The 27,845-nt window shown below is 33.3% G+C and overlaps 2 protein-coding genes and 1 pseudogene across 3 annotated transcripts in view; all 3 read right to left on the minus strand.

Annotated features, from left to right (window-relative positions):
- The window catches only part of LOC148626767 (HAUS augmin-like complex subunit 7), a 28,062-nt gene extending 7,191 nt beyond the window's left edge, over positions 1–20,871 (minus strand). Inside the window, exons 1-7 of one of the 2 annotated variants that reach the window (XM_088586087.1) lie at positions 20,770–20,871; positions 19,070–19,176; positions 18,318–18,394; positions 16,010–16,071; positions 15,012–15,130; positions 14,079–14,249; positions 427–526 (exon numbers count right to left, since the gene is read on the minus strand). In XM_088586087.1, the coding sequence (XP_088442213.1) occupies positions 427–526; positions 14,079–14,249; positions 15,012–15,130; positions 16,010–16,071; positions 18,318–18,394; positions 19,070–19,176; positions 20,770–20,838 (705 nt within the window). In that variant the 5' untranslated portion in view covers positions 20,839–20,871. Of the gene's footprint in view, positions 1–426; positions 527–14,078; positions 14,250–15,011; positions 15,131–16,009; positions 16,072–18,307; positions 18,395–19,069; positions 19,177–20,529; positions 20,643–20,769 lie in introns of those variants that run through there. The other variant, XM_088586116.1, reaches the window with a different exon arrangement.
- Positions 5,382–6,915, minus strand: LOC148626768 (uncharacterized; annotated as a pseudogene).
- A 1,675-nt stretch (positions 20,872–22,546) lies between the features above and the next one.
- LOC148626769 (uncharacterized) lies at positions 22,547–27,822 on the minus strand. The gene is made up of 2 exons (XM_088564626.1): positions 23,025–27,822; positions 22,547–22,560 (listed from the first exon to the last, which is right to left on the minus strand). Exons 1-2 carry the CDS (start codon positions 27,301–27,303, stop codon positions 22,547–22,549), a joined length of 4,293 nt encoding a protein of 1,430 aa, XP_088420752.1. The 5' UTR covers positions 27,304–27,822.
- Between the last annotated feature and the right edge of the window lie 23 nt (positions 27,823–27,845).

A 27,845-nucleotide genomic window follows, 5' to 3' on the forward strand; every position in this document is an offset into this window, starting at 1 on the left:
TGCGGTGCTGTATATATTTGGTATCTTCTTATTTATATGCGGCTGTATTACCTTTATATGTAGTGGTTTTATCGTGATATGTGGTGGTTTTACCTTTATATTAGTGGGTTTACCATCATATCAGTGGGTTCACCATTATATGCAGTGGTTTTATCTTTATATGTACGGAATATATCTTTATATGCTATGGATTTACCTTTATATGCGGTGGCTTCGTCTTTATATGAGGTGAATCCACCACATATAAAGATAAAACCACCGCTTAAAATGGTAAACCCACCGAATATAAAGATAAAACTACTACATATAAAGATAATACAAGCACATATTAATAAGAAAGTATCGAATATAAAGAAAACAGCACTGCGTATAAATATAATTGACCAGATAAGACAGTTATGGCATTTCATATTTGTGTCTTTTTACCTTTTTCTGTAGTTCTTCAAGTATATCTTTCTGTCTTTGTATATCTTTGGTCAAGTTCTCAGCTGTATCAATTAAGCTTCGAACATTAATTTTTGGTGGACTGAAAATGTTTGCAATGTAAGTATTATTTGTACATTATAAGAAAATAGAAGGGAAAAATAACCTGCTAATTGTAGTACAGAAATTATTTTACTTTTCAAAATAAATGTTCTGATGTTGTGAAATATATCAGAAAGTGAGGAGTTCTAAAATTTCCTCATATACAATCACAATTAAAAACATCAGAAATTTTTAGTTTAAGTTGCAGTTAAAAGTAATAGTTCATATAAATAAATGTGAAAATGAAAGAAAAATGTTTATTCCGATAGATTAGATTAAAGTGGATTACCAAGCAAAATAGCTAAAAGCCCATATAAAATATTTTCTCAGGTGAAATCTTTGAGAACATGGAGTAAAATCTTCCCAGGAAATATACTATACACATAAGGCCTGTAGTAGAGGGTAACACACAAAGTTATTATATCACCCATTATTTGTGTGTGCAGTGTAACAGCATCCACTTCAGACACTATGTGTTCTATCAAAATAAGTAAAAAAAAAATAATTTCTGTCTAAAGGGTGACATCACTGTCTTGCTGGTTCATCATCCCCCCAATCATTAAGTAGACTGCAGAGCAACTAAGAAATAAATCAAAATAACATATGCTGATTCTCCATAAGATCTAGATATAAAGAAAAAACACCTCATGACCCAAAAAAGACAGAGCTTAAATACAATGGAATACTAGCCTTGTCATGACAGAACTAGAGGCTCCAGAGAGCCCGAATCCCTCACTTGATCAAAATAGTCTTTCTAGCCTAATAAACTCTTGACCCTACTGTACTATTGTCACAAGAATCTGTTAATCAATAGAGAGGATCTTAGTTATCCACCTAACTTTCATATTATAAAATAAATCTCTCTTAGTCATTTTTTTTTACTCTTTAAGCGCAATCACTCTCCACATGGGTCAACAGATCTCTATGAAAATTGCGACATAGGTTTGTCTCACCAAGCTGATCAATTTTATCTTGTGAAAATTTGGTTAAACCCATTGGTTTCCGAGTTATTTCCACAAATCCTCAATTTCTAGTAATTGTGGCCATGTTTATCAACAGATCAAAAATCTCTGTGACCCCCAATAGACCATAGGAGGTAAAATGCAGAAATATGTAAATAACTCAAAAACAGTTGGGTTTTGCTAAAATCTAGCACGATAAAAAAATGTTCAGTATGATGGAATGGACCTATGCTAAAAGTCTATGAAAGATCTGTTGACTGATGAATGGGTTAGGGTCCTGAAATAGATTGCCAAAAAAAAGATTCATGCAAAGTTTGGTTACAATTTGTCCAGTGGTTTCAGAGGAGAAGATGTTTGAAAAAGTTAATGGGCAACAACAACCATAGATGAGGAATACATAGTGATGGCAATAGCTGGCATGGCCTTTAGGTCAGGTTAGCTAAAAAGGAACAGATATGGTCAAACACCACATATGCACCATTGTATAACCTTTATAAAATAGTAAATACTTACAGAGATCATCATAAGGTCATAATCATCATGAGATTAAAATTAAAGAACGCTCAAGGTTACTAAAAGCTAGCTTAGAACACATTAAAGAATGAAATTATCAGCATTAGAAATAATAGGTCACTACAATTCCAGTAGACTGGATTTGGAGTAGTAACATAGAACAATACAAATCTAGAGGCTCTAAAGAGCCTGAATCGCTCACCTTGCTAAACAATCAAAATTCTATCTTAGTAAAAGTGATTATGGTTTTTCTTGAATAGAAATTCCTAACCCTCATACCTAAGGAACAACCATATCAATTTTCATTGAATTCTGTCCAGTAGTTTCTGAAGAGAAAATTTTTGAAAGTAAAATGACATTAAAAACTGCAAAAAGATGTTGTCAAGGGCAACAAATGGAAATTTTTGAATTTCAAGAAGAGATTTTATAATAATTGTAGTGTTAAATATATTTCTAAAGTGTAAATAAAATAATATTTTATTTTTACAATAGAATATTTATCGTTACGTTCGTTCGAACAAATGTTCTCATCGCAATTAAAAACATCCAAGTGAATTTGAATTCACCACATCCAGTTCTGTCATCACCCAGAAACACACCTGGAAATACAGGTAAGCAATTAAGTTTTAAACGAGCGTTCAAATCATAACACTCATAAAATTATTATTGGGGCGTTGGTGGGCCATTCAGACATATATTTAACACTACAATTATTATAAAATCTCTTCTTGAAATTCAAAAATTTCCATTTTATAATAATTATGTTAAATATATTTCTGAAGTGTAAATAAAATAATATTTTATTTTCACAATAGAATACTCATAGTTTCCAACTGATTCCAAAGTATTTTTCCTTGTAGGTGGTGTACAAATAATTTTCACATACTCTGTACAAATAAAATCCTTATACTAATAACTTCAAATGTCAAAAAACATCAGAATAGTATATATAGAAACTATATACATACAACTGGTCATTCACTGTTCTGAAAAACACATACATGAACATAAAAACATTACTGTAATACTCTTGGGAATCCCTCCCTCAAGTAAAATTTGGCAAAAGTTGATTCAGAAGCCTAATCTGCTGCTTCTAAAATAGTTTTGACAGATGCACCCTTGTACAATGCCCAAGTTGTAACAATCGCTCTTGTAGAATGAGCTCTCATATTTTTATCTGTATATGCCGTTTTGATTGCCTGAATAATCCAACATGAAATAGTAACTGTTGTTACTGGTTTATGTGGTTCTTTAATAGCCAAAAATAACCTAAAACTGTCTGGTGCTTCCAACCTATGTCGAAAATCTTTAAGTCATATCTAAAAAGATTTTCAAACATCTCTTAGGATCCAAAAGTGGTCTTTCCTTGAAATGAGGAACATGTATTTTCATCCAAAAATGGCTTTGTCTATCCTGTTCAGATAAACCAGTTTTAACGAAACTTTATCAAGAGGTTCAAACTTTCTAAAGCTTGTAAAACAATTTCTAAATCCCATTCAGGAAGTAATTTTACTTGAGGTGGCACAGAATGAAAAATTCCATTAATCAACCTTGAAATGTGTGGATTTTTTCCCACTGGACAATTCTGAATTGGAGGCAAAACTGCCAACAACATAGATCTATAACCAGATATGGTTCTATATGGTAAACCTGATTCATATAAATAAACCAAAAAATCAGCTACTTCACTTAAAGATACTGAATATGGATCAATTTGTTTTGAACTACACCAGCTATTGTATTTGACAAACTTGGTGGAATAATCCTTCTGAGTTCCCTGCCTCCATGAAGCAGTGAGCAACTCTCTAACTGGTTCTGATAAACCTTCTGCTTTGAAGTTTCTGTCAAAAGAAGCCTAGCATTCAGATTTAACATCTGTGGATCTGGATAATAAATCTGAGTTCCTGGTTGACTCAACAGATTTTTCTGTAATGGAAGTTTGAAGGGAGGAGCTATCAACAACTCCAATATCTCCGGATACCAAATTCTCCTTGACCACTGAGGAGCTATCAAAATTACCTGACAACGGTACTGCCTGATATATTTTAGTATCTTCTGCATTAGACAAATTGGAGGGAAAATGTAAATAAACATGTTCTCCCATGAAATCAACAGTGCATCCAGAGCCACTGCTTCCGGATCCACTGTCCAAGTACAGTACTTCACAATCTATTTGTTCTGCACCGAGGCAAAAAGATCGATCTGAGGTTTCCCAACCTTGGAAAAGATCTGCTGAACAATTTCCTTGTTCAACATCCATTCTGTTGGTTGAATTTTGAATTGACTCAACTAAAAATTGGCCTTTCAGCATGTTGACTGAATTTTTCCACCATAAAAGATTGTACTTGAGATGTTGATTAAATGGAACTACTTTTGACATATCTCTGGAAGATGGTCTCCAAAAATGCAATAGATGTAACTGAATGGGTCTCATGTGTAGACGAGCATTTGGTACTAACTCCACACAAGAAGCCATCATACCCAGAATTTTTAGATAATCCAAAGCCACTGTCTGACCAGAAAACATCTCCTGAATCAAGGCTTGAATTTTTTGTACCCTTTCCAATGTTGGATATACAATTCCCTTGTCTAAATGAAAAACTCCGCCCAGATAAGTTATTTTCTGAGTTGGAATCATACAGGACTTCTCCTTGTTTATTATGAACCCTAATGAAACTAGAAGATTGACACATTTCTCTCATCTTTTATCAACTGATGTTTTGACTGACAGACTATCATTATATCATCTAAATATACTACTAGTCTGATGTTTTGTCTTCTTAAGTAAGCTGCCACTACAGATACTATTTTTGTAAATATTCATGGAGCAAATGTTGGACACAGCACATTGCTTTCCACTGATAACTTTGTTTTTGAACTCGAAAGCACATATATTGCCTGTGATTGATAAAGTGGTACACGTAGATATGCGTCTGACAGATCAAGAGATATCACCCAATCATTTGGCTTTACTAGGCTCAATACTTTGCTCATTGTGTCCATTTTGAAATGTATTTTTTTCAAATACCCGTTTAGAGGTTTGAGGTTTGTCACCATTCTCATTTTCCGGTTCTTCTTCAGAACAAGAAATAATGTACTGTAAAAACTGTTTACAGCCTGTGGAAAATATACTTCTTCTATGACATCTTTTGCCAAATGAGTATCTATTTCTTGCATAAAAAGACCATAAATTTTTTAGAAACCAAAGTAGTTTTTATTACCGTCCAAAGAGGTTTCTCTTGAAATTCCAATTTGTAACCCTCTTGAATAATCGAAATTATCCAGCGATTTGTGGAAATTTTCTGCCAATTTTGAACAAATTTTGTTAGGCTACCCCCAACATGTATTTGTGAACACAGACATGTTGTACTTGCCTCTGAGTCAACTGTCATTCTTCTTGGGGATCCGAAAAGAACCCCAAGAATTCTTGCCAGACTTGCCATCTTTCTTCTGGTTAGCCTGGTTAGTCTTATACACTACTGACTTCAATTCCCCTTTCACACGGGAAAACTTCTGATTAGAACCTGAATAACCTCCTGAAAACCAGCTTGTTGGTCTCTTAGGTTTGGGATCTGTAGATTTAGGAAACTTAGCACCTGTAGTTGATGACTTTTCACCACCATTATACTTTCTCTTTCTTGAAGAGAACTCAGGTAAAAGATAACTAAGTTGATCATTACGCTCTTTCTAGATGTGTTTCTAAAGCTTGGCCAAAAAGCCATCATCTGTTAAAGGAAGGTATTGATATTTATTACTAATATCTTTAATTAAAGCTAAACCACTATCCTGGGTTGCTGCCTTATGGCGAATTAAATGACAAAGAGCCCAGGTATAACCAGCTTGGTCAAGAGTTTTTGCAAATAGGACCTAAACAGTTTGACCTACAGTTTCTTTGTAAATGTCCTAATCCAATGCATTTAACATAGACCCTAATGCCTGTTGCATGTAAAGAATAGAAATAATGTTCATACGAGATGAAAGCTGTGCTTGATATCACAACTTTTCAATTTGACGTAGTGGTTGGGTATACAACTGACGGTGACTGTCCCAAGATTTAACAGTCTTCTGACCATGAGTTTGTTTGAGCATAGGTTCAAGAATATCATCTAAAGTAGGAACCTTCAAAAATTCTACTGCACTATCATGTATAAAGAAAATGTTCTTGTATTCCTCCCTGTATGATGTAATGCGATCAGGGTTCTTGCTACGCCAAGAATTTTCAAGAATATCTACTTGTGTATGGTCTAATATTAACCCTACTCTACTCTTTTGTTTCGCAATGTCTTCCATAAAGATCTGCGACAAAAAATTACTTCTTGTCTACTTTCGGACTATTCTTTAGTCAAATCATGCTCACTCACAGATTTCTGCAAATGTGTATTCTGTGATTTAGCACATGAAATATGTTTCAGAAACCTTTCAACCCTACTGTTTGAAACATTACTTGTATTGTCATTTACATGTATGCTATCAGTGTCTCTTTTAACTGGACTATTTCCAGAAACACTTCCATTTGGTTCACTTTTCTCATATTCAGACCTGATGCCTAACTCCTGACATTCCCTTACATTAACCGTAATAGACAATTTTGACCTGGTGTCAAAGTCTCTGTTCCGAGATATTCTAAGAGAACCTAAATCTTCATCTAGAGATAAGATCAAGATGGCCGCCGAACAAAACACCTAGATATCTGCTCTGCAGTTTTTTGTTTTGGATTTCCTCTTTAACTGGAAGATTATACATAAATTTTATATTGGAATATCCATCTCACTATGGACTTTCTGGATATGCATATTATTTCTAAAAATTCCTTGGGAATAAGAAGATTTTCGTGAAAATATCAAAATTTTCATTCTATAAGTGAGAAGTGAACATTATTCAACACTACAAAGTTCTACATTTTCACCTTAGACATTTGTGAAATTTGGATTTAATTTACAATAGGACTAATTTATAAACATGTCAAACCCTGGGGAAAAAGTTAAAGAAAAAACTGTACAAACATTGCTAGCAGCCAAAAAAGTTGATAGACCAGGAAAAGATAAGGGCAGTAACAAAGGACAATCAACAAGAGAGCCTGGAGCTAAATTCAAGAGACTAGATCTATCTTCAGACAGTTATGTAAGTCTTGATTTGGGGACAATACAATCTGATTTAGACCCTATAAAAGAAAGTCTTGAATGTGTTATGAAAAAAGATGATTTAAACAGTGCATTGTCAACCCTTGTAAAAAAAGAAGATTTAGAAACAATTGTGACTTCTACTGTAAAAAATTTGATGACTGATATGAGAAAAGATATTGACAATAAACTAAGAGAAAAATTAGACAAGCAAACTAAAGCAATAGAAGAACTGAGACTAGAAAATGAAGAGCTGAGGGAATCCATCGCCTCAAATCGCAAATCAATACTTGAACTGACAAATAAAGTAAATGAAAAAGAGGAAAATACAGCACAAGCGTTTGCAAAGCAGCATCAAAACATTCTTGAATTAAAGCGTAATACAGATGATAACTATGAAAGATCAAAACAATCATTAGAAATGGCAAATTATAATGAACAATATTCCCGCAAATTCAATATTAAGGTAATGCAATGTGCAGAAGTGGAAGGTGAAAATTTGAGGGAAATTTTTACGCAGAATATTGTGAAAGAAAAACTTGGTATTGATATTGCTCAGTCCGACATTCAGGCAATACACCGAATTCCGGGTAAACCAAGGCAGACAAGACCAATCATCGTGAAATTGATCAATTCCGATGTCAAATCCAAAATAATGCGGCAAAAGAAGAACTTGCCGAAAGGTGGTGTTAAACTGGTAGTTGATGTGACAAGGCATAACATGGGTCTCATTTCTAGACTTTCGGAAACAAAAAGATTTGAAAGTGTATGGTATTACAATGGTTCTGTCTTTGGAAAAACAAAATCAGAAACGAGAATTAAGTTTAATTTGTTTGACAATGTGGATGAAAAAATTGCTAAACATGACTAATACTAAACATTAATTTTTTTATCAGTCATGTAAACAGTTTGTATCTTAAAGTAAAAAATTAAAGTGAGATATTTCTTGTAAAGGGAGGTCAATCCCAGTTATTAAGACAACTGGTCTTTAGATTATAGTATTTATTCTTCTCAAATGTTATCTTTTATTTTAAAGAAATATGTTTAATCAATGCCGTTTATTTATTTCTTTTCTCTTTTCCAATTTAATTAATAAAGTTAGGGATTTTGGGTTTGTTTGTTTGGTTTTTTTTTTAATAAAAATTTTCAATTTGTGTTCCTTTTCCTCATTGAAATTTTAATTTAATTTTGCATGTTACATTTTGGTAGTAATTTTAAACCAGTAACAAGTTAGCTTCATGCCATAATAATGGGAGATAACTGCAGTTTATTTTGTTTATGATATTTATTTTTCTGTAGTTTGACATGAGAGAATACTGTTGTTTGTTTTACATTATGTAAGGTAAAATGTACTTATTGTATATACATGTATGTTCAAATGGATTATGACAAATACACTGTTAAACAGAAATGGTTATTATAGAACTTAATTCTGTTTTTTGTAATGGGAGATAACTGCTATATTTTAAAATGAGGGACAATTTAGGTTTTTTTTATTTTTGTCTGATTTCACATATGTTTTTTTTTTTTTAGAAATTTCAATATGCGACTCATCATTAACATATTAAAAGAAAATGAATAGATATTTCTTAAATTTTCTGACTAATTTATTGGAATAAAATTTTTGAAATCCAAACAAAAACTGCCATTTGACACAATGTTTATAGAATTACTGCGACATCTTGTGTATGAGTGTGTGAGTGTGTGTGTGGTGATTCATTTAGGTATTTTGAATTTGTTTTGCTCCTTAATATACATGAATATATTTTTGGACACTGGTTAGCATGACCGATGTGATCAAAGTGATGTCTATGAATGTTAGGGGCCTTGCTTCTAATAAGAAAAAGAGAATAGACTTGTTTAATTGGGCAATGGAACAAAAGTCTAATATTATTTGTTTTCAAGAAACACACAGTACAAAAGATATAGAAAAGGTATGGGAAGATGAATGGGGGTCAAAGATTGTTTTTAGTCATTGTAATAGTAGAAGTGCTGGTGTTTGTATTCTATTTAAAGATTTAGTTGATATTGACATACATGATATAACATGTGATAACAGTGGTAGATATATTATTATAGATCTTACTATAAAAAATCAGCGTTTAACATTAGCATCCTCATATGGTTATAATACTGATGAACATGCTTTGTTTACTGATATACTACAGAAATTATTGTTATATAATAATTCATCTATTTTGTTATGTGGTGATTGGAATTTTGTCCAAGATATTAATATAGATACATTTAATATTATACATGATAGACATGTTAATTGTAGAAATACAGTTCAGAATATTATAGAAACATATAGTTTAATTGATGCTTGGCGAATAAGTAATCCCAATGCTCGGAAATACACCTGGCGACAGCACTCTCCTATAAAGCAGAGTAGAATTGATTATTTTTTGGTATCTGAAGATTTATATTCTCTTATGAAAAAGACAGATATTATTCCAGGGTACAGACCTGACCATTCTGCAATTTTTTTCACTTTTCCCGTATCATTAGAAAAACGAGGTAAAGGGTATTGGAAATTTAATGCTCAGTTAGTACATGATTCTGAATATGTTGCTATGGTAAAAGAATGTATTCAGAATACTATTTTAGAATATCATACTTCTGGTGATTTGAATGATCTGATGAATGTTGGGTTTTCATGTAGTGATCAATTATTTTTTGAGATTTTAAAAATGAAAATATGTAGCTCTGCTATTTCATATTGTATAAATAAATCCAAACATGAGAAGATAGAAATCAAAAGGATTGAAGATGAAATTAATTCCTTAGAAGACGAATTTCACTTAAATCCTAGTGATGATACAAAAAATAAGTTGAGTGAAAAGAAGAATGAACAGTTAAAAAATCGTGAAAAAATAGTGGATGGTATTTTACTCAGGTCAAAAGCTAACTGGCATGAAAATGGAGAAAAATGCTCCAAATTTTTTTGCGGTTTAGAGAAATGTAATTTTTTATCCAAAACATTGTGTGAAGTTATAGATAGCAGAGGTCATCAATTGTCAAACTCTGCAGACATATTGAATGAACAAAAATTGTTTTATGAAAATCTGTATACATCTAAAAATCAACAGTATAGAGATGATTTACAAAGAAACACATTCTTTGATCATGATGTTAAACTCACAGAAGAAATGAAACAATTCTGTGAAGGAAACTTGACTTTCAAAGAATGCGGAGAAGCTCTAAAGAATATGTCAAATGGTAAGAGTCCGGGTTCTGACGGTTTCACTACAGAGTTCTACAAGTTTTTCTGGGTAGATTTGGGACCTTTTTTATTTCGTTCATTAAAGTATGGGTATGAAAAAGGTGAATTTTCAGAATTTCAATATCAAAGTGTAATAACTTGTATTCCAAAAGAGGGGAAAGACAGAAGGTATTTATCGAATTGGCGTCCAATAAGTCTTATGAACGTTGATACGAAAATAGCTTCTGCAGTAATTGCCAACAGGTTGAAAGTGGTACTTCCAGATGTAATAAGTGATACTCAGAAAGGGTTTATTAAGGGTCGATTCATTGGAGAAAATACAAGGTTGCTTTACGATCTTATGCATTATTTAGAAGAAAATGATTTAGAAGGTATGTTGTTAATTATTGATTTTGAAAAGGCTTTTGACTGTTGAATTCGAATTTATTATTAATGCATTACAAAGTTTTAATTTTGGTCCATCTATATGTCAATGGTTTCAAACTTTTTATAAAAATGCCAAAAGTTGTGTTATTAATAATGGATATCTGTCATCTTTCTTTAATCTGCAAAGAGGCTGTCGTCAGGGTGATCCGCTGTCACCGTACTTATTTATAATAGGTGTTGAACTTCTATCACTGAAATTAAAATCAAATCAAAGAGTGAAAGGTATTGTTGTTAATAACTGTGAATCACTTATAAGTCAATATGCTGACGATACATTTTTAACTCTTGATGGTACTGAAATATCACTCAGAGAATCTTTAAAAACATTTGAAAATTTTTATTATGTATCAGGATTAAAAATGAACAAGTCCAAAACCAGTGCAGTATGGATAGGTAGTAAAAGATATTCTGATCGTATTATATGTGCAGAGGAACAATTGAATTGGACACACTCAAATTTTAAACTTTTGGGAATTAATTTTTCTTTATGTATGGAAACTATGATTGATATTAATTTCAAACAAAAAATTACTGATATCAGCAAACTTTTGAAAAGTTGGCAACACAGGAAGTTGACCCTTCTAGGAAAGATTACTGTTATTAAATCTTTGGCACTTCCAAAGATTATACATCTACTTACATCATTGCCAAACCTTAAAGTCACCATGTTGAATGAAATAAATAAATTGTTTTATAATTTCATTTGGGATGGAAAGACTGAGAAAATTAAAAGAAACACATTAATTGGAAATTTCTGTGACGGTGGTCTGAAAATGATACACCTTGAGTCTTTTAGTACATATCTAAAAATGAGTTGGATTAAAAGACTTTTTACAGATGAGCTTGGTATTTGGCAAAAAATTGCCAACAACCAACTTCAAAAGGTTGGAGGTGTTCGACTATTTAATTTGCAGAAGGAAAAACTTCGAGAAGTTGGTAATAAAATTACCAACCCTTTTTGGCGAGATGTGGTTAAGGGTTTACATGATATCAAACCATCAAACTGTACAAACGTGCAGGATATTTTAAGTTTTGATATTTTGAATTTTGCATCTCTTGATGATTTCCCTTATTTTATCAAATGGAAATCAAAAGGGGTGACAAATTTAAAAGATTTGATAGACAAGCATACAAAAACATTTTATATTTTTGATAGGATAGGTCAACTTTGTAATACTAAAAATTTTTATTAAATATTATAGTCTTCTCTCTTGCATTCCACCTGATTTAAAAAATCAGTTGAAAGAAGGGTTGCAGGGAATGACTATGTATGATTTCGAAAATTTTGCTGTGTATAACAAATTTATTACAAATTTACAGACATGTAAAAGTATTAAATATGTTTATAAGGATTTGGTTAAAAGTATTTTTGTTTTGCCTAATCCTAAAATTGAGGCATGGCAAGAAAAGGTAAATATGAAAAGATTTGAATGGAGGAATTTTGTTCTAACTTTACAAAAATGTTGTAAGAATTCCTACCTTAAAACTTTCCAATACAAATTATTACACAGTATACTTCCTACAAATACTTTTTTGTTTAAAATAGGTTTTGTCAACTCTAAGGTTTGCACTTTTTGTAAAAATCATGATGAAACTATTGAACATGTTTTCTATGAGTGTTGCCATATTCAGGCTTTTTACACGAATTTTTCGTTCGACTGAAAAGAGTTTTTCACGACATTAATATAGATAAGAAAAATATACTGCTTGGTTATCCAGAATATTCATCATTGTTAAATTTGCTTGTTATTATTGTTAAGAATTATATTTATAAGTGTAAATTGGATGAAAAACTTCCAAATATGAGTGGTGTAAAGCAAAAAATTTTACTTTATAAAAGTCTAGATATGTATAATGGAACACAAAATAATGTTATACATAAAACACAGCTATTCTGGGCCCCATGTGATCAGATTTTTCAATAATTTTCAAATAATATAAAAAAAATAATAGAAAAAGGAGCAAACTTTTTTATATATACTATCTGGGTGCAACTGTGCGAGAGTGTGCAATGAGAGTTACAAAGAGAGTAGAAAGGAGTAATGAATGAATATTAAAATAAAAGAATTAATGATATTGTATATAGTTGAAGCAAGGAAAAGAGAGTGAATGGACATTTTTTTTTTAATTGATATATATAAGGATTTATTTCAAAAACATTATATACTTAATATTTTGAATTGAATGATCTAACTGATATTTCTTGTAAAAAATAGTCAGTGTTTTTTCTTTATATATTTCAATTTAATACCCCTGTACACCCTAGCCAGTTGGTGCTGTAAGGGTCTCTGTAAAAGCCTGACTATTAAAAAAACAAATAAAAAAAAAATTAAAAAAAAAAAAATTAAAAAAAAAATCTTCATCTAAATTAGGATTTAACCCTATAATTGTTGCTGTGGTCTATGCACCCCTCCTGGGTTGTTATCCACCTCTCGACCATCAGATCTAGGCAGAGCTGAGCTCTCCTTATTCTGACAGTTACTACCTTGGGAAAATAGCTGAAACTTATCATTGAAACTATTTTCCATGTTACTAAGTTTTTTGCCTACCTCAGCCTGAATAGTTTCTGTTTTCGATGGTTTCGAAGAACACTTCCTCTTACTTGGGACCTTTTCTGTCCGGGAACAAGAAGAATTATCACTCACAACCCTAGCTGTCGACATGTTGGAAAATGGCTGATTTCTAAACGGATTGTCGAGACAATCCAGTTCAACCTCCATACTGCTCGTAAATATTAGTACAAGAAAAGAAACTTGAACTATAACACTTTGAAATGTAAAATTTCCACAGCTATGATAAATTTATGATGAGTCCGTTCTCTAGAACACAAAATCAAAACTAAATTGCTTAACTGTATTTCCAGGTGCATTTCCGGGTGATGACGGAACCAGATGTGGTGAATTTGGATTCACTTAGATGTTTTTAATTGCTGTGAGAACATGTGTTCGAACGAATGTAACAATCAATATTCTATTATTTTATTTACACTTCAGAAATATATTTAACATAATTATTATAAAATCCAATTAGCACAACAAATTTACACTGACAACTACGAAAGCAGTGTTGACATTAACTCACTAAAATCTACTTCAGGTTTGCAAACATCACATGACATGATAGTAGTTCAATTACTACTAATTAAAATGGGGGAAACATTACTCTTAAACGTGTTTAAGTACACATAAGCTATAATAAGTGAGTTTAACCACATATCTTAACCATCAACAACATAACAAATGCCTGCCCTGATGTACCATTGAAACACTGAAGAATCCAGCACTGACTTAAACGAACTGATCTTACTTTTCTCTAGTATGCCCTTGATCAGACCATGATGCTTCTACTTGACGCTGTAAGTCTGGGGGTAATAGAGTCAACCTAGTGTTAAAAATGGCACCAATTTTCTCTTGGTTCATCACTGAATCAATATAGTTACAGTCACTGGTGAACTGTTCATCTAAACTTGTTTCATCACTACAAAATACAGATACCACTGGTCACTGTTTCAAAATTATACTAAAAAAAAGATACAGATTATTATTAATTATATGACCAAAAAATTACCCCTTACTTAAAATAATTTCCTACATATGTAGAGTGTACGACCGTAACTATAAATAGCTAAAAAATATTCTGACAGAAGTCTAAATTTGTCGCCGAAGAAATAGATGATTGTACTGTTTAGTATTTTAATAATTCAATGGATATGATTGTATATCTATTTATCTATTTAATAATAATTTGGATATTATTGGCAGTGTAGAAATGTATAAAGCTATCTCAGAAGGGAGTCTCACACATTTTCCTCACCAATTAAGCTTCCCCACAGCAACATGCGGTGGGTAGAAATAAAGACTAGGAAAGACCAGAAGTATACATGTTTTATGTCATTTTGGTCTTTATTTCTACCCATCCTAGCAACATGGCAGTGCACTGTAAACAAAAGAAGAGCCCTGTCCATCATAGGCATAGCCTAAAATAATATTACATGTATTTACACCCAAAGACTACTTAAGACCTCCATGGGTCACCAACCATGTTAACATGTTACCAACCTTACAACCTCAGGACTTCTTACAAATCTGTTCCCATGGTCCTCAGCTATGTATACAATACCCAGTGCACAATAAGTCTTATGAAAGTTTATTTCCAAGATGCCCCAGTATAGTAGATACATTACCTAAGATGTTCTGAGTACTCATTACATTGGTCCACAGCACAGTATACATTACCAACCTTACAACACCAGGACTTCTAAGAGCTTTGTTTTTTGGGTCTTCAGCACTATCTATGATACACACTAGATCTATCAGATTATCAATGAAGGCTGCTTGCTTAGATCCTATTGTTACTCCCTGAAAATAAAATACATTTGCATGTTACCTTTTATCAAAATGAAAGAAAAAGAGCTTGTTAAATTTGTACTGCATTGATCAACTGAATTTGTAATTAGGTACAATACTTTAATCATTATGATAAAGGTAATGAAAAATAAAACTGAAATATTAAGAATCCAACACCTGTACAAGTGCAAGATAGGGAAATTTCAGACACCAGAGGGTAAGATTTAATCCTTCTGAAACGAGCCCCCGTCGAGTAGAGAACTATCACATCTTACCCAAGGGTGCCTGAAATTTCCCAATCTGCACGTGAATAGTGGCTGTTTGATTCTTTTTCTCACTTCGAGTTAGTTTTGAACTCAAATGACCACATTTTAACAGCTGATCATGACATATCAGGCCAGTGATATGTCACAATCAGGTGAAAAATTTAGATCACTACAGAAAAGTATAAACAAACTGCAAAAAATAATCAATCATTGATTATTCTTGAAAAAATTAATATTTTACAGGATTTTCAAACATATATTTGTTATTGGGAAGATATGATCAAACATTAACTCTTTAATAAATAATCAATTATGCCATATTTTTGCGAAAGCGCACGTGTTCTGTCTCAACCCTTGAATGAGATATGAAATTATGCACAGCTCAAAATAGGAATTTTCTTGTTTCTTTAGTGAGAAATAGAATCCTTGCTTAAAAACTATAAACTATCATGTATGGAACATTTCAGGCACAAATGACTTTATTACCAGTACCTTCTAATTAAAAAATTGTTCTCTTCAGATGCTTTTTCAATTTTTGTCGCTTTTTTTTTTATCAAACACTACAGTATCCTAAATTAATGAAAACTTAGTTAAGTTTTTTAATTTATAATGGATGTTATCTTACCCGAATCAAATCAACATCATCATAACGACACAGTCCAAGAGTTGACGCCACAAACAATAGTCCTGAAAATATTCAAAATATTTTACCAGTACTCTTCAATTACAATTCTTTAATACATGTTTGATAGTACAATCCTTGTGTTTGATTTAGTCTTTAACTGATGTTTAAATAAGACAGCACAAAAGCTTGTTGTCCCCCACACAACACATGACTCTGTGACCTTGAAAGTAAATAGGGTTCTAAAATTTTCATCTGGTCAAACTCAATTGAAAGATGTCCATGAGGATGTTACAGAAATATAGATAGTAACCTTAATTTGTACAAGGGAACATGGTAAATACATGTACAATTCAATTTTAATTATGTACATCATATTATACTAAGAGTGTATCATATTCAATAATTGAGAATTCAGTGTAGTATATTCAATTGTAGAGAATTAGTCCACTGTGGGTGTAGTGTCTTCACTTATAGAGAATTAGTCCACCGTCAGTGTAGTGTCTTCACTGATAGAGAATTAGTCCACTGTGGGTGTAGTGTCTTCACTGATAGAGAATTAGTCCACCGTCGGTGTAGTGTCTTCACTGATAGAGAATTAGTCCACTGTGGGTGTAGTGTCTTCACTGACAGAGAATTAGTCCACTGTGGGTGTAGAGTCTTCACTGATAGAGAATAAGTCTACTCTTAGTATAGTGTATTGTATTAAATGATACAGAAATAGTCCTCTCTGAGTGTATTGTATTCAATTATTGAGTATTAGTCCACTCTGGGTGTAGTGTCTTCACTGATAGAGAACTAGTCTACACTGAGTGTAGTGTATTCAATGATATAGAATTAGCCCACTCTGGGTGTAGTGTATTCAATGAGGTAGAATTATCCCACTTTGAGTGTAGTGTATTCAATGAGGTAGAATTTGCCCACTCTGAGTGTAGTGTATTCAATGATAAAATATAAATCCACTCTGAGAGAAGTGTATCCAATGATGTAGAATTAGCCCACTCTGAGAGAAATGTATCCAATGATATAGAATAAGCTCACTCTGAATGTAGTGTATTCAATGATAAAATATAAGCCCACTATGAGAGAAGTGTATCCAGTGATGTAGAATTAGCTCACTCTGAGTGTAGTGTATTCACTGATAAAATACAAACTCACTATGAGAGAAGTGTATACAATGATGTAGAATTAGTTCACTCTTAGTGTAATGTATTCAATAAAATACATGTAAAATTAGCCCACTTTTAGTGTAGTCTATTCAATGATGTAGAATTAGCCCACTCTGAGTGAAGTGTATTCAATGATATAGAGTTAGCCCACTCTTAGTGTAGTGTATTCAATGATGTAGAATTAGCCCACTCTGAGTGAAGTGTATTCAATGATATAGAATTAGCCCACTCTTAGAGTAGTTTATTCAATGATATAGAATTAGCCCACTCTTAGTGTAGTGTATTCAATGATGTAGAATTAGCCCACTTTTAGTGTAGTGTATTCAATGATGTAGAATTAGCCCACTCGTAGTGTAGTCTATTCAATGATGTAGAATTACCCCACTCTGAGTGAAGTGTATTTAATGATAAAAAATAAGCCCACTCTGAGAGAAGTGTATTCAATGATAGTGAATAAGTCTTCTCTAAGTGTAGTGTATCAATAATTCAGAATTAGTCCACTCTGAGTTTATAGAGAATTGATGTCATGCTGATTGTAGTGTATCCAATGACATAGAAGAAGCCTACACTCAGTGTAGTGTGGACTGATAGTGTATCTAACAATGAACTCACAGAATGAACTGGAATAAGTAACATCAACATGGAAATAAAGAAAAGGAGATGGAAATATACAGGGTATGTGCTAAGAATGGATAACACCAGGCATGTAAGGAAAGCACTAAGGTAGACACCAGCTGGCAAAAGGAAACCAGGACAACCAAAGGGTACATGGAGAAGGACATTAGAGGGGGAGATAAAAATGAATGGTATCAGTTGAGGTGAAATGGAAAGAAATGCAAAAGACAGAGCTGGATGGAGGACCATAGTGGATGCCTTATGTGTTGTACAACACCAAGAAGATATGATGATGATGAGTGTAGTGTATTCAACAATAAAAACTAAGCCCATACTGAGCATAGTCTATTCAATGATAGAAAATTAGTCCACTCTGATAGAAGTGTATTCAATGAAGTAGAATTAGTCCACTCGGAGTGAAATGTATTCTATGATTGAGAATGATTCCCCTCTGAGTGTAGTGTACTTGACATATGCATGTACCATGGAATAAAAATTATCAATACTATATTTGTACCTATACTGACTTTGCATGCGGCTATCCATTTTCGATTCCACTGAAGCATACTGAGGGTCTAAGATGTCATTCAGTTGGGTGTCAAATCTGAAAATATAATCACATACAATAAGGATGATTAAATACGTATCATAGAAAAAAAAATATTGATGGTAAAACAACAACTGCACCATCATATATCCAACATAAAAATAGTAATTACTTACAGAGATCACCTAAAGGTCTTCAGTAAGTGTAAACACACCTTCAAGTAAGCTCTGAAAGGCCCTGACAACAAAAGTTTTAAACCCACAATAATAGAACGATGCCAATTCTTCAAAATAAACTGAAAAGACAAATAAAAACACATTTAGACCATTTAATGACCAACATTGTCAAACACTACTGACATTAGGGCATACCAAAATGACTTCAATCATACAAAAATGAGTCTGACAATGGGCAATGTCTGAAAAAAATTTCATTTGGTGCAGCAGAAAAGTTCACATTTTTTTTTTAAAAAGTCAAAATATGACCTTTGGTCAGATACATGTACATAAAAAATCTATTTCGTTTAGTCTACATTGTTATACCTAGAAAATATCTGATGTTATGTACTGTACATATCATGCCCTTCCATTTAACATCAATAAATGTATGCAGTGATTCAGCCAATACTCATCAATTACAGTACCTAGAAATATAAAATTGCTGACATGATACCTAAAGATATCAAAGTCAATATGTAACAATTAGATACCTTGAAACACCTTTATTACATACTTAGAAAATAACCATTGTAGCAGTCTTATTCGAGGTTCTCCAGGTTTAAATATTAATTCAGCAATCCAGGAATCATCAACTCCTTCTGTGTATGGACATCCTAGTATCTAAAAAATCAAATTTTGTAGAGTATTATTTATGAAATAAAACACTTAATCTCCAACATTTAGTTCAATATGAAAATTGACATATCACCTGTGAAGGTAAGTGTCATTTTATACAAGCTACACTATCAACTGTAACAAAAATGGGTGTATTGACTTAACCAACAGGTTCAAAATGGAAATGGTATGAGGTTGGTGTGGCAATCTCCAAAAATTAAAAAAAAATCTTACAACATGGATATTACTTTGAATGTTTTTTAAACAGAAATACCTGATCAAATCCCAGAGACAACACTCAACCTCAATGAAAGTGGTGCACCATTGAAACAACATGTTTGAATCTACTGTCTCAGTACTTTCTTATTAACTGTTTTAAAACAAGACTAAACAAAGACAACTTGAACCAAAATAAATTTACCCAATCTACAGTAACACTATAGCAAAAAAACATAAAATTCAAATAGCATGCAGGGTGAACTTGTAATTTAAAAAAACAATATTAAGAGGCAGCAAAAGAAATTGCAATTTCTTCATTATCACATGATATTTCCAGCTGGTATATTGTACACATTTACAAAATGATATGATGGCTAGGACAGAATCAATGATTTCTTATATTGATATTTATTTGATTTTCAGTTTTCAAAGGTACTGAAATGTGAAACCTAAAATTCCGGTACCCAAAATTAAAGTCTGGTATTTTTGTTATTTGTACAATTTTGTTATATATTTTACATTACACCATAATATTATTAAATTAGGGTGCTAAATTAAAATGGCATCAGATTCTATCTATGAGTCTTTCTTTTTCATTCTTGATAAGATTGTATCCATTATTTGCTGGGGCAGGGATTCGTGATACAGTACAGTATTGAATTCAAACTCTGACATTTCTTTTTTCAAAATAATATCAAATCTTTCAAAACATTATCAAAGTCTTAAAAGGTAGTTTTAACCTGTGTATATTTTCAGAAAAATGTAAAATTACGACTTTAAAGTGAGAAATAGTCAATTATTAGTTTGGTATGTTAACTTCCTGTTACACATTTCGCCCGTTTTAAAACATAAAATCAACTGAGTTTGAAAATATCATAAATGTTTTCAACTAGTTTGAACTTCAATTGATTTAAAACATTATTCAGGACTTTGAGAACAAGTTTCAGTTTAAAATTCCCAATATTAAAAGAAAAATCTGTGATATATTGTTTTGGGTATGAGAAATTTAGTACGGGTAACACATTTCAGGATGTACCACTCAGAAGTAAGAGGTCTGGTTACATTTGTTGTGAATTTGTATGGAGGTACGGAGTTCCAACCTCTTAGTCTTACAAGTTACATTGTAGGAGTAGGACAAACCCATGGTAATACTGGAGGCGAGGGATACAGAATTATAGAAGGGCAGATTCAAAAAGTTAACATTCTGGGTTCCCCAGCCTCAAAATTTTAAGACTGAATCCGACCGGGTAAACAAGTCAAAACAAGTGGACAAAAACTTGAATTAGGAATAAAACATGACAGATATTCTTTTATCTCAATATCTAATGAATGAAAATCAATATTTTCTTTTAAAGTTGGTGAAACATAAATAATCATTACATCAAGTCTTTCCTTGAATGATCTTGAAAGGTTTTGACATTTGATACTGCTTTTGAAAGAAGCCGCCATTCCTTGCCAAACTTGGTTATGTCCCCTTTGTTTCAGTCCCACTAAATAGCGACCAGAGATGACAAGAACCGTCAAAGAGCAACAAGAAGCGATAAGAAGCGTAAAGAAATCTAGAAAAGAGAAAAAGCGACAAGAAGAAAAATAAAAAAGGAAGGTTTTTTTTATTTTCATTTAGGGTGAAAAAAATTAATGTAAAGATACTCCAATAAAGTGTCAAGAAAATGAGTTCAAGATTTTTAAAATACAACCCTGAACGGAAGAATTAAAAATAAAAGAATATAAAAAATATATGAAATATTGAAGGAAAAATTGCGGAAAAAAATCGATTTTACGGAAAAGGTTGTAAAAATAGAAGTATATCTTATTTAAATGATTTGTTTTGAATCAAACATATAAACCAAATTTATCATTCCTAGTAGTAAAATATCTATATTTTTTTAAATATTTATTTGTTAATTCAAAACAAATAATTTCTTTTATCCTGCAATGAGGTTATTTGTGAAACGAATAAAGGTATGCGGTTATTTTTTTGCTGTATCCGTACATTAGCAGGTTATCCACTTTCTGGCTCCTCCCATTCAGATGATCGGCGGAACTACTTTTTTCTGGTATGCGTAAATTAATCATGCCCGCCACCATAGATACGATATAAACAAATTGCGATTGCGTATCCGGTTAATCTTTTTTTTTTCTGCTGTTTTGTTTCGTTTTCACCTGAATGAAATAAAAGATTTTATGTAAACCAAATAATGATTTTTTTTGGTATTTTTTTCACCGTCATATATATGGCAAATCCCAAATCTCGTTCAGATTTGATTCATTATCAGTTTGCAGACGACTTCCCCTGTCATTTCAGTCATGTCGGACTCTGAGCCAGAGTGTCCGTCACAGTTTAACATAAACTGGTCCCCACTTAAAGAAATTGAAACATTACAATATGATAAAACTCTTGAAGAGTCAAATGACGTGGAAACTGTTATGGTCTTGGATTTATTACTGCCTAAACCCCAAGATAATGAATCAGAGGAACATTACATTATAGATCTGCCCATACAACTGCCTCATCTTCTTCAAAAATCTCAAACAAATATTTCAAATCCAAAAGAAACTAGTGCACAAATTTCACCCCTGAACTCTACTGCCATATACCAAACAGAAATAAGTCATCTTCCACCTTCCTCGCGAAATTCAAAACTTTAATGTTCTTAAAATCGACTTTACAACATTAAAAATATTTGTATTTATTGTTCATTTCACTTATTTGTCTCTTGGAATTAAATGAATTTTGATACATTGCTTATTTTCTTCAAACAGCTTTGACGGATTATATGGTGCAGATTGAATTTCAATGTTTACTGAGTCATGCGCCATGCGTATTAATTTTTTTCTTCGGGTTTAACGATCGGGGCTCCTTAGGGTATATGCATTTTAAAATTTTATTTTAAATATATACACACGCACAAAACTATTAATATAACAGGATAAAAACAATATAGGTACATTGTCGAAAATTACTGAAGGCATAGCCTCGCATTTCCTACCCGTTCCGTCACCTCATCACATATCTTCAATAATTTTCGACAATGTACCTATATTGTATATGTCCTTTTCTAAATCATAGCTATTTCACCATTGATCAGTAATAAACATGGAACTCCTTTTCTTGCAACTTAATACATTTTATTTGTTTTTATTTTTTTTTCTTTGATTAAAGAAGATCCTCTAGAAACTATAAAAATCACTTGATGCAATCTATTACCTTTTCATTATAACATTTGAATAAAAATTCTTGTTTAAAAATACATATATACTCATTTTTTTAAAATGTTCCTGTCACTTCATCAAAATATCTTAACATTCATGTTTATTTCACCGTAAATAATTAAAAAAAAAACTTCTTGTCGCGATTTCTAGACGTCTAGGCGCTTCTTGTCGCTAATTAATGAGATCCCTTCTGTTTTGACCTCCTTCAAATCGTTCCCTTATTTTTTTTTTTTCGTCCTATGTAAGAGTAATCAAGGGAACCAAGGTTACAGCGGTAATCAAAATAATGTAATCCAGGGGCAAAGACCAGACGTGAAAAACAGACATAAACAACAAAGAATATAAAGTAACTAAAATCATACATACAAAGTAACAAAAGTAAATAAGCAACTCGGACTCCACTAAAAACAGGGAGCATGCACCCGGATGCCGATTCAAGAACGCCGGTGCGTCGATCCAATGTTTTTCTAGCAAATCGTTAGCAGATGCACCTCGAGACGATATGTCTGCAGGATTCATCTTCGTATTACTATATCTCCAATCACTAATATTCGATCCCTCGTGAATAACTGAAAGTCTATTCGCTACGAATGTTTGAAATCTAGCGGTTGTGTTGTTGATATACCGAAGAACGGACATACTGTCAGTCCAGAAATACGAATGGTCTATCGGAATTTCGAGTTCACTTATAATCATCTTGTTAGTCCTAACAGCGACCGTCGCTGCCGTAAGTTCCAACCGGGGAATAGTAACTTGCTTCAATGGCGTAACTCTAGCCTTGCCCATTACGAATGAACAGTGAATTTCGTGGTCGACATTTTCAAGTCTGAGATAACTTAATACACCGTAACCCGATTCGCTGGCATCGGCAAAATTGTGAAGATGAGCAGATAACACGTTTCCGAAATCGGGTGGTTTGAAGCAACGAGGCACACTGATGCTAGAAAGTCTCGACAAATCGTTGTACCAAATCTCCCAGTTCTGTAATAGTACGTCGGGTACCGGATCGTCCCATGCCAATCTCAACTTACATAGTTCCTGAAGAATAATTTTCGGTCTCAAAGTAAGCGGAGCCAAAAATCCCAACGGATCGTACACACTACTGACCATTGATAAGATTCCTCGTCTGGTTTTCGGTTTGTCTTGAAGAGATATCTTAAACTGAAAAGTATCGGTTTCAACACACCATTGAACGCCTAACGCTCTGTCGATCGGCAAAATCTCTTGATCTAAATCAATGTCCTTCACTTCTTTGGCTCTATCTGATATCGGTATCGATCGCATCACATCTCGACTACTGCTAATCCATTTAGCTATCCTGAATCCACCTCTCCGAAGAAGCGCTTGTAAATCCTGAACTAACGTAATAGCACCGTCAACTATTTCCACCGATTTAAGACAATCGTCCACGTAAAAGTTTCTCAATACCGTATCTATCACTTTATCATTGAAATGACCTCTGCCTTCTTCTGCAGTTTGTCTGAGCGCATAATTGACACAGCTCGGTGACGACGTGGCACCAAAAAGGTGAACGTTCATTTGATACTCGATCGGTTTCGAGTTAGTGTGTCCATCTTTCCACCATAGGAATCTTAAGTAATTTCCATCTTCAGTAGGCACGCGCACTTGATGGAACATGGAATCAATGTCACCCATTATTGCAATGTCATCTTGCCGAAATCTAATCAATGTTCCAACGAGACTGTTCGTAAGATTAGGACCTTGAAGTAAGCGTTCGTTTAATGACGTACCTTGGAATCTTGCCGCACAATCGAAAACCACTCTGATCTTGTTCTTACGTGGGTGATACACACCGTGATGTGGTAGATACCATACATGACCATCGTCCTTTAACAAATCTTCTGATGATACCTCCGACGCATATCCTTCACCTAAAACTTTTTTCATGAACGTTACATACTCATCTTGAAAGTGTTTGTCTTTTTCAAAACGCTTAGCCAGTAACATCAACCTCTGTTCTGCCTGCTTACGATTATTCGGCATCGCGTTTTCGTTCGACTTAAACGGAAGGTCTATAATATAATGTCCATTTTCGAGAGTTATCGATCTTGAAACATTATCTAGAAATTTACGATCTTCTACGGAAGGCGAATTGACATCATCAATAGTCCTTTCACAAAAGTCAAAGTCAAACTGATTGCGAATTTGATCTTCCAGCGAAACGTCTATACGATTCTCGGACACAACTGACGCACTGATGCGATTGGCTCTGACGAAATTACAAGAAGTATTTTCATCTCTAGAAACATTCAACGGACCGTTTATTACCCAGCCAAGCACAGTCTCAACCGCGAAAGGTCCACCATTAGCACACGGTACCACACTCCACGGCTCCATTGCACGAGGAACATTAACTCCGATTAAGAGTCCAACGTGATCGTTACTAATCCTTTGTAATGGAATATCACGCAAATGTGGCCAATTTGAAATGTCACTTACTGAAACGATATCACTACTAGTAACTGGTAATTTCTCCTGTGAAAAAATAGTCGGTAAGGATATAACATTATTACCGTTTAAGTCACTGATTTCCAAACCACTAACTACGTAACAGTCTTTCACATCCGTTTCCGTCTGTGTCATTGTAAGCAAACCGAGTTTCGTTTTCTTTCCTTCGACATTCAATTCGCGCATGATAGTTTCTGAGCAAAACGTTGCGGTACTGCCACAGTCAAGAAAAGCGTACGTTTCTACAAACTTGTCACTTTTCGCACATTTAATTCTTACTGGTAATATTGGAAGTGCCTGCTGGACGACATCTCCAGCCCCTGTAGACGTTGCAGAACTAGTAACATCTCTAACCGAATTGTCATTACAAGTTTCATTTACTTTCTGTTTACGTGAATCGACGTGAAGAATTGACGGATGACCCTTTTTACACACGGAACACATTGCCTTCTGACTACATACAACCTTCTGATGACCGTATTTTAGACAACCGAAACAGAAACCTTTAGACTTGAGAAAATCGTATCTGTCTTTAAGAGACTTACTTGTAATCTTGTCGCACATCTTCAGTGAATGACTTGAGTTTCCACAGTAAACACATGGTTTCGAAAATGCATTAGGTTTTGAGTCCGTACTATCGTTACGATCATTTTGAGAGTTAGATTCAACTGACGTGGCCAACGTTTTACGATTACCATAAGACGAGGATTTCGATTCTTGAAGTTTCTTTACCGACGAGGGTGTACGCATAACGTCTTTACCGTAAATAGGGTCATTAGCCTTTTTTGCTTCTCTCTTAACGAAATCTACAAGTTGACTAAATAACAAAGTTCTTCGCTGTGACTTTGTTTCATACACTATATTACGCCACTTGTCTTGTAAATTGAACGGAAGTTTTCGAACTAGAGTTTTCATATTGTCCGAGTATTCTAACACCCTGACCTCATCGACGTTCTGAACAGCATACAAACACTCGGTAAGAAATATCGAAAAGTCATCTAACGCTTTGGGGTTATCTTGCTTAACCACGGGCCAATCTAAAGCCTTTCTAACGAACGAATTAGCTATCACATCCGGCTCACCGTACCTGTCCTGAAGTTCATTCATTGACGCTGTATAGCCTGTTTCCGCATCCAAGTGAGAAAACCCTTTTACAATACGATGTGGCTCTCCAAGGGTAAACTGTAACAAGTAAGTTAAACGTTCATCACAGGAAGCCGTATTCGATTCAATTCTAGCTTGAAATTGTCTCTTAAATCCATTGAACAACATAGGATTGCCATCAAATTTCTGTATGTCGATTTGAGGCTTATTCAGCTCGCGGACTATTGAAATACTTTCTGACGGAACGACAGGTGTGTTTCTATTTACTAAGTCGTAGTTCTTCACCCTAGGCGTAGACTTACTTGGAATCCATTCAGATGCTTGCGGATTTAAACGTGACGTTTCTTCCTGTACATACGTTTTCATACGTGTTGCCTCTGATTGTCTAGGTTTCTGATTGTAAGATACTTCAGTTAGATTTTCATGTCTATTGAGTTTAAATTCTAACAAATCGTCGTCTCTCATACTTTTCTCCAGTTCCTCTATCACCTTTGATTTAGCGTCACTAACTTTAAGCTCCGTTTTTATTTCCAATTCTTCTTCTTGAATTTTAAGTTTTAACTTAGCTTCCTCGAGTTGTTTCTTCTCACTTAACGCTTCGGCTCTTGCTAGCAATTCTACCTTACGTTGTTCTTCCATTAACTTGGCTTTGGATATATGACTTGCATTACTAGATCTCGCACTTCTGTGGGACCTTGCACCTGAACTCCCAGATCTGTGTGATCTCTGATCATCTTGAACTATATGTTGCGGCGATATTGTTTTCGCTTTATTCAATATAAACCAGTCCTTTGCTGATTGATTTGTTGATAGAAAGACTCGATTTTTATCCTGGAACGAAGCATTGTCTACTTGTTTATCGTTCAAGTCAGTAAAAATTGCTTGGTACTTATCATGTGTCTCTAGTAATTCCTCGTATATACCTATCCACTTAGAATACACTGGTCGGACCAAATCAACGTCTCCTGGTTGCGATATCAATCGTTCAAGTTCACCACTTAGGATTGTCAATGATTTTATAAGACGAGTACGTTGGTTTCTATAAAGATTCATGGAATACATCAATCCCTTTTCCGTAAGCTTTCTTTCTCTACTAGCTTCTACTAAGTCTTCCGTATTGTCATTCATTGTCACTTGATAAATTATTAATTTGTAAATAATGTGTTGGCTAGCAAATGGGCGTGGAAATATATAAGTAAATGCGTAACATCTTTAATGACAACAACCAGAGAGTCCAGAGATTCCAGAGAGTACATTTCATTAGCTGAACAAAAAATATAGATGATGTTGACGATGTTGACGATATTGACGATTTACTGAAAATAGAAAAACGAAATACAATGTACCTATGTCGTCAACCAAGAAAATAACCAATCAAAACAAAAAATACAAACACAATAGTAATACAATATCAATAGAAAATCAATAGAAAATGACACAAAAGCATGAAAATACAATATGTAAAAAGAACTTAATTAAGATTTAATTAATTAAATCGCTATTAAGCTTCACTGAGAAAATAATTTATCGATCGGCACCCAACATACAGTGAAAAATTGCGGTGCACTCGAAAATCAATCTGCCTAACATTAAAATTAAAGTCAATAAACCTACAAAAATTATATCTAATTATCAAAATGTATGTAATTAACCATCAGAAGTATATTTAT

This window comes from Perna viridis, chromosome 1, assembly GCF_037379345.1.
Source record: "Perna viridis isolate PV_CMFRI_1.1 ecotype Kerala chromosome 1, ASM3737934v1, whole genome shotgun sequence".
NCBI classification, from domain to species: Eukaryota; Metazoa; Mollusca; class Bivalvia; order Mytilida; family Mytilidae; genus Perna; species Perna viridis.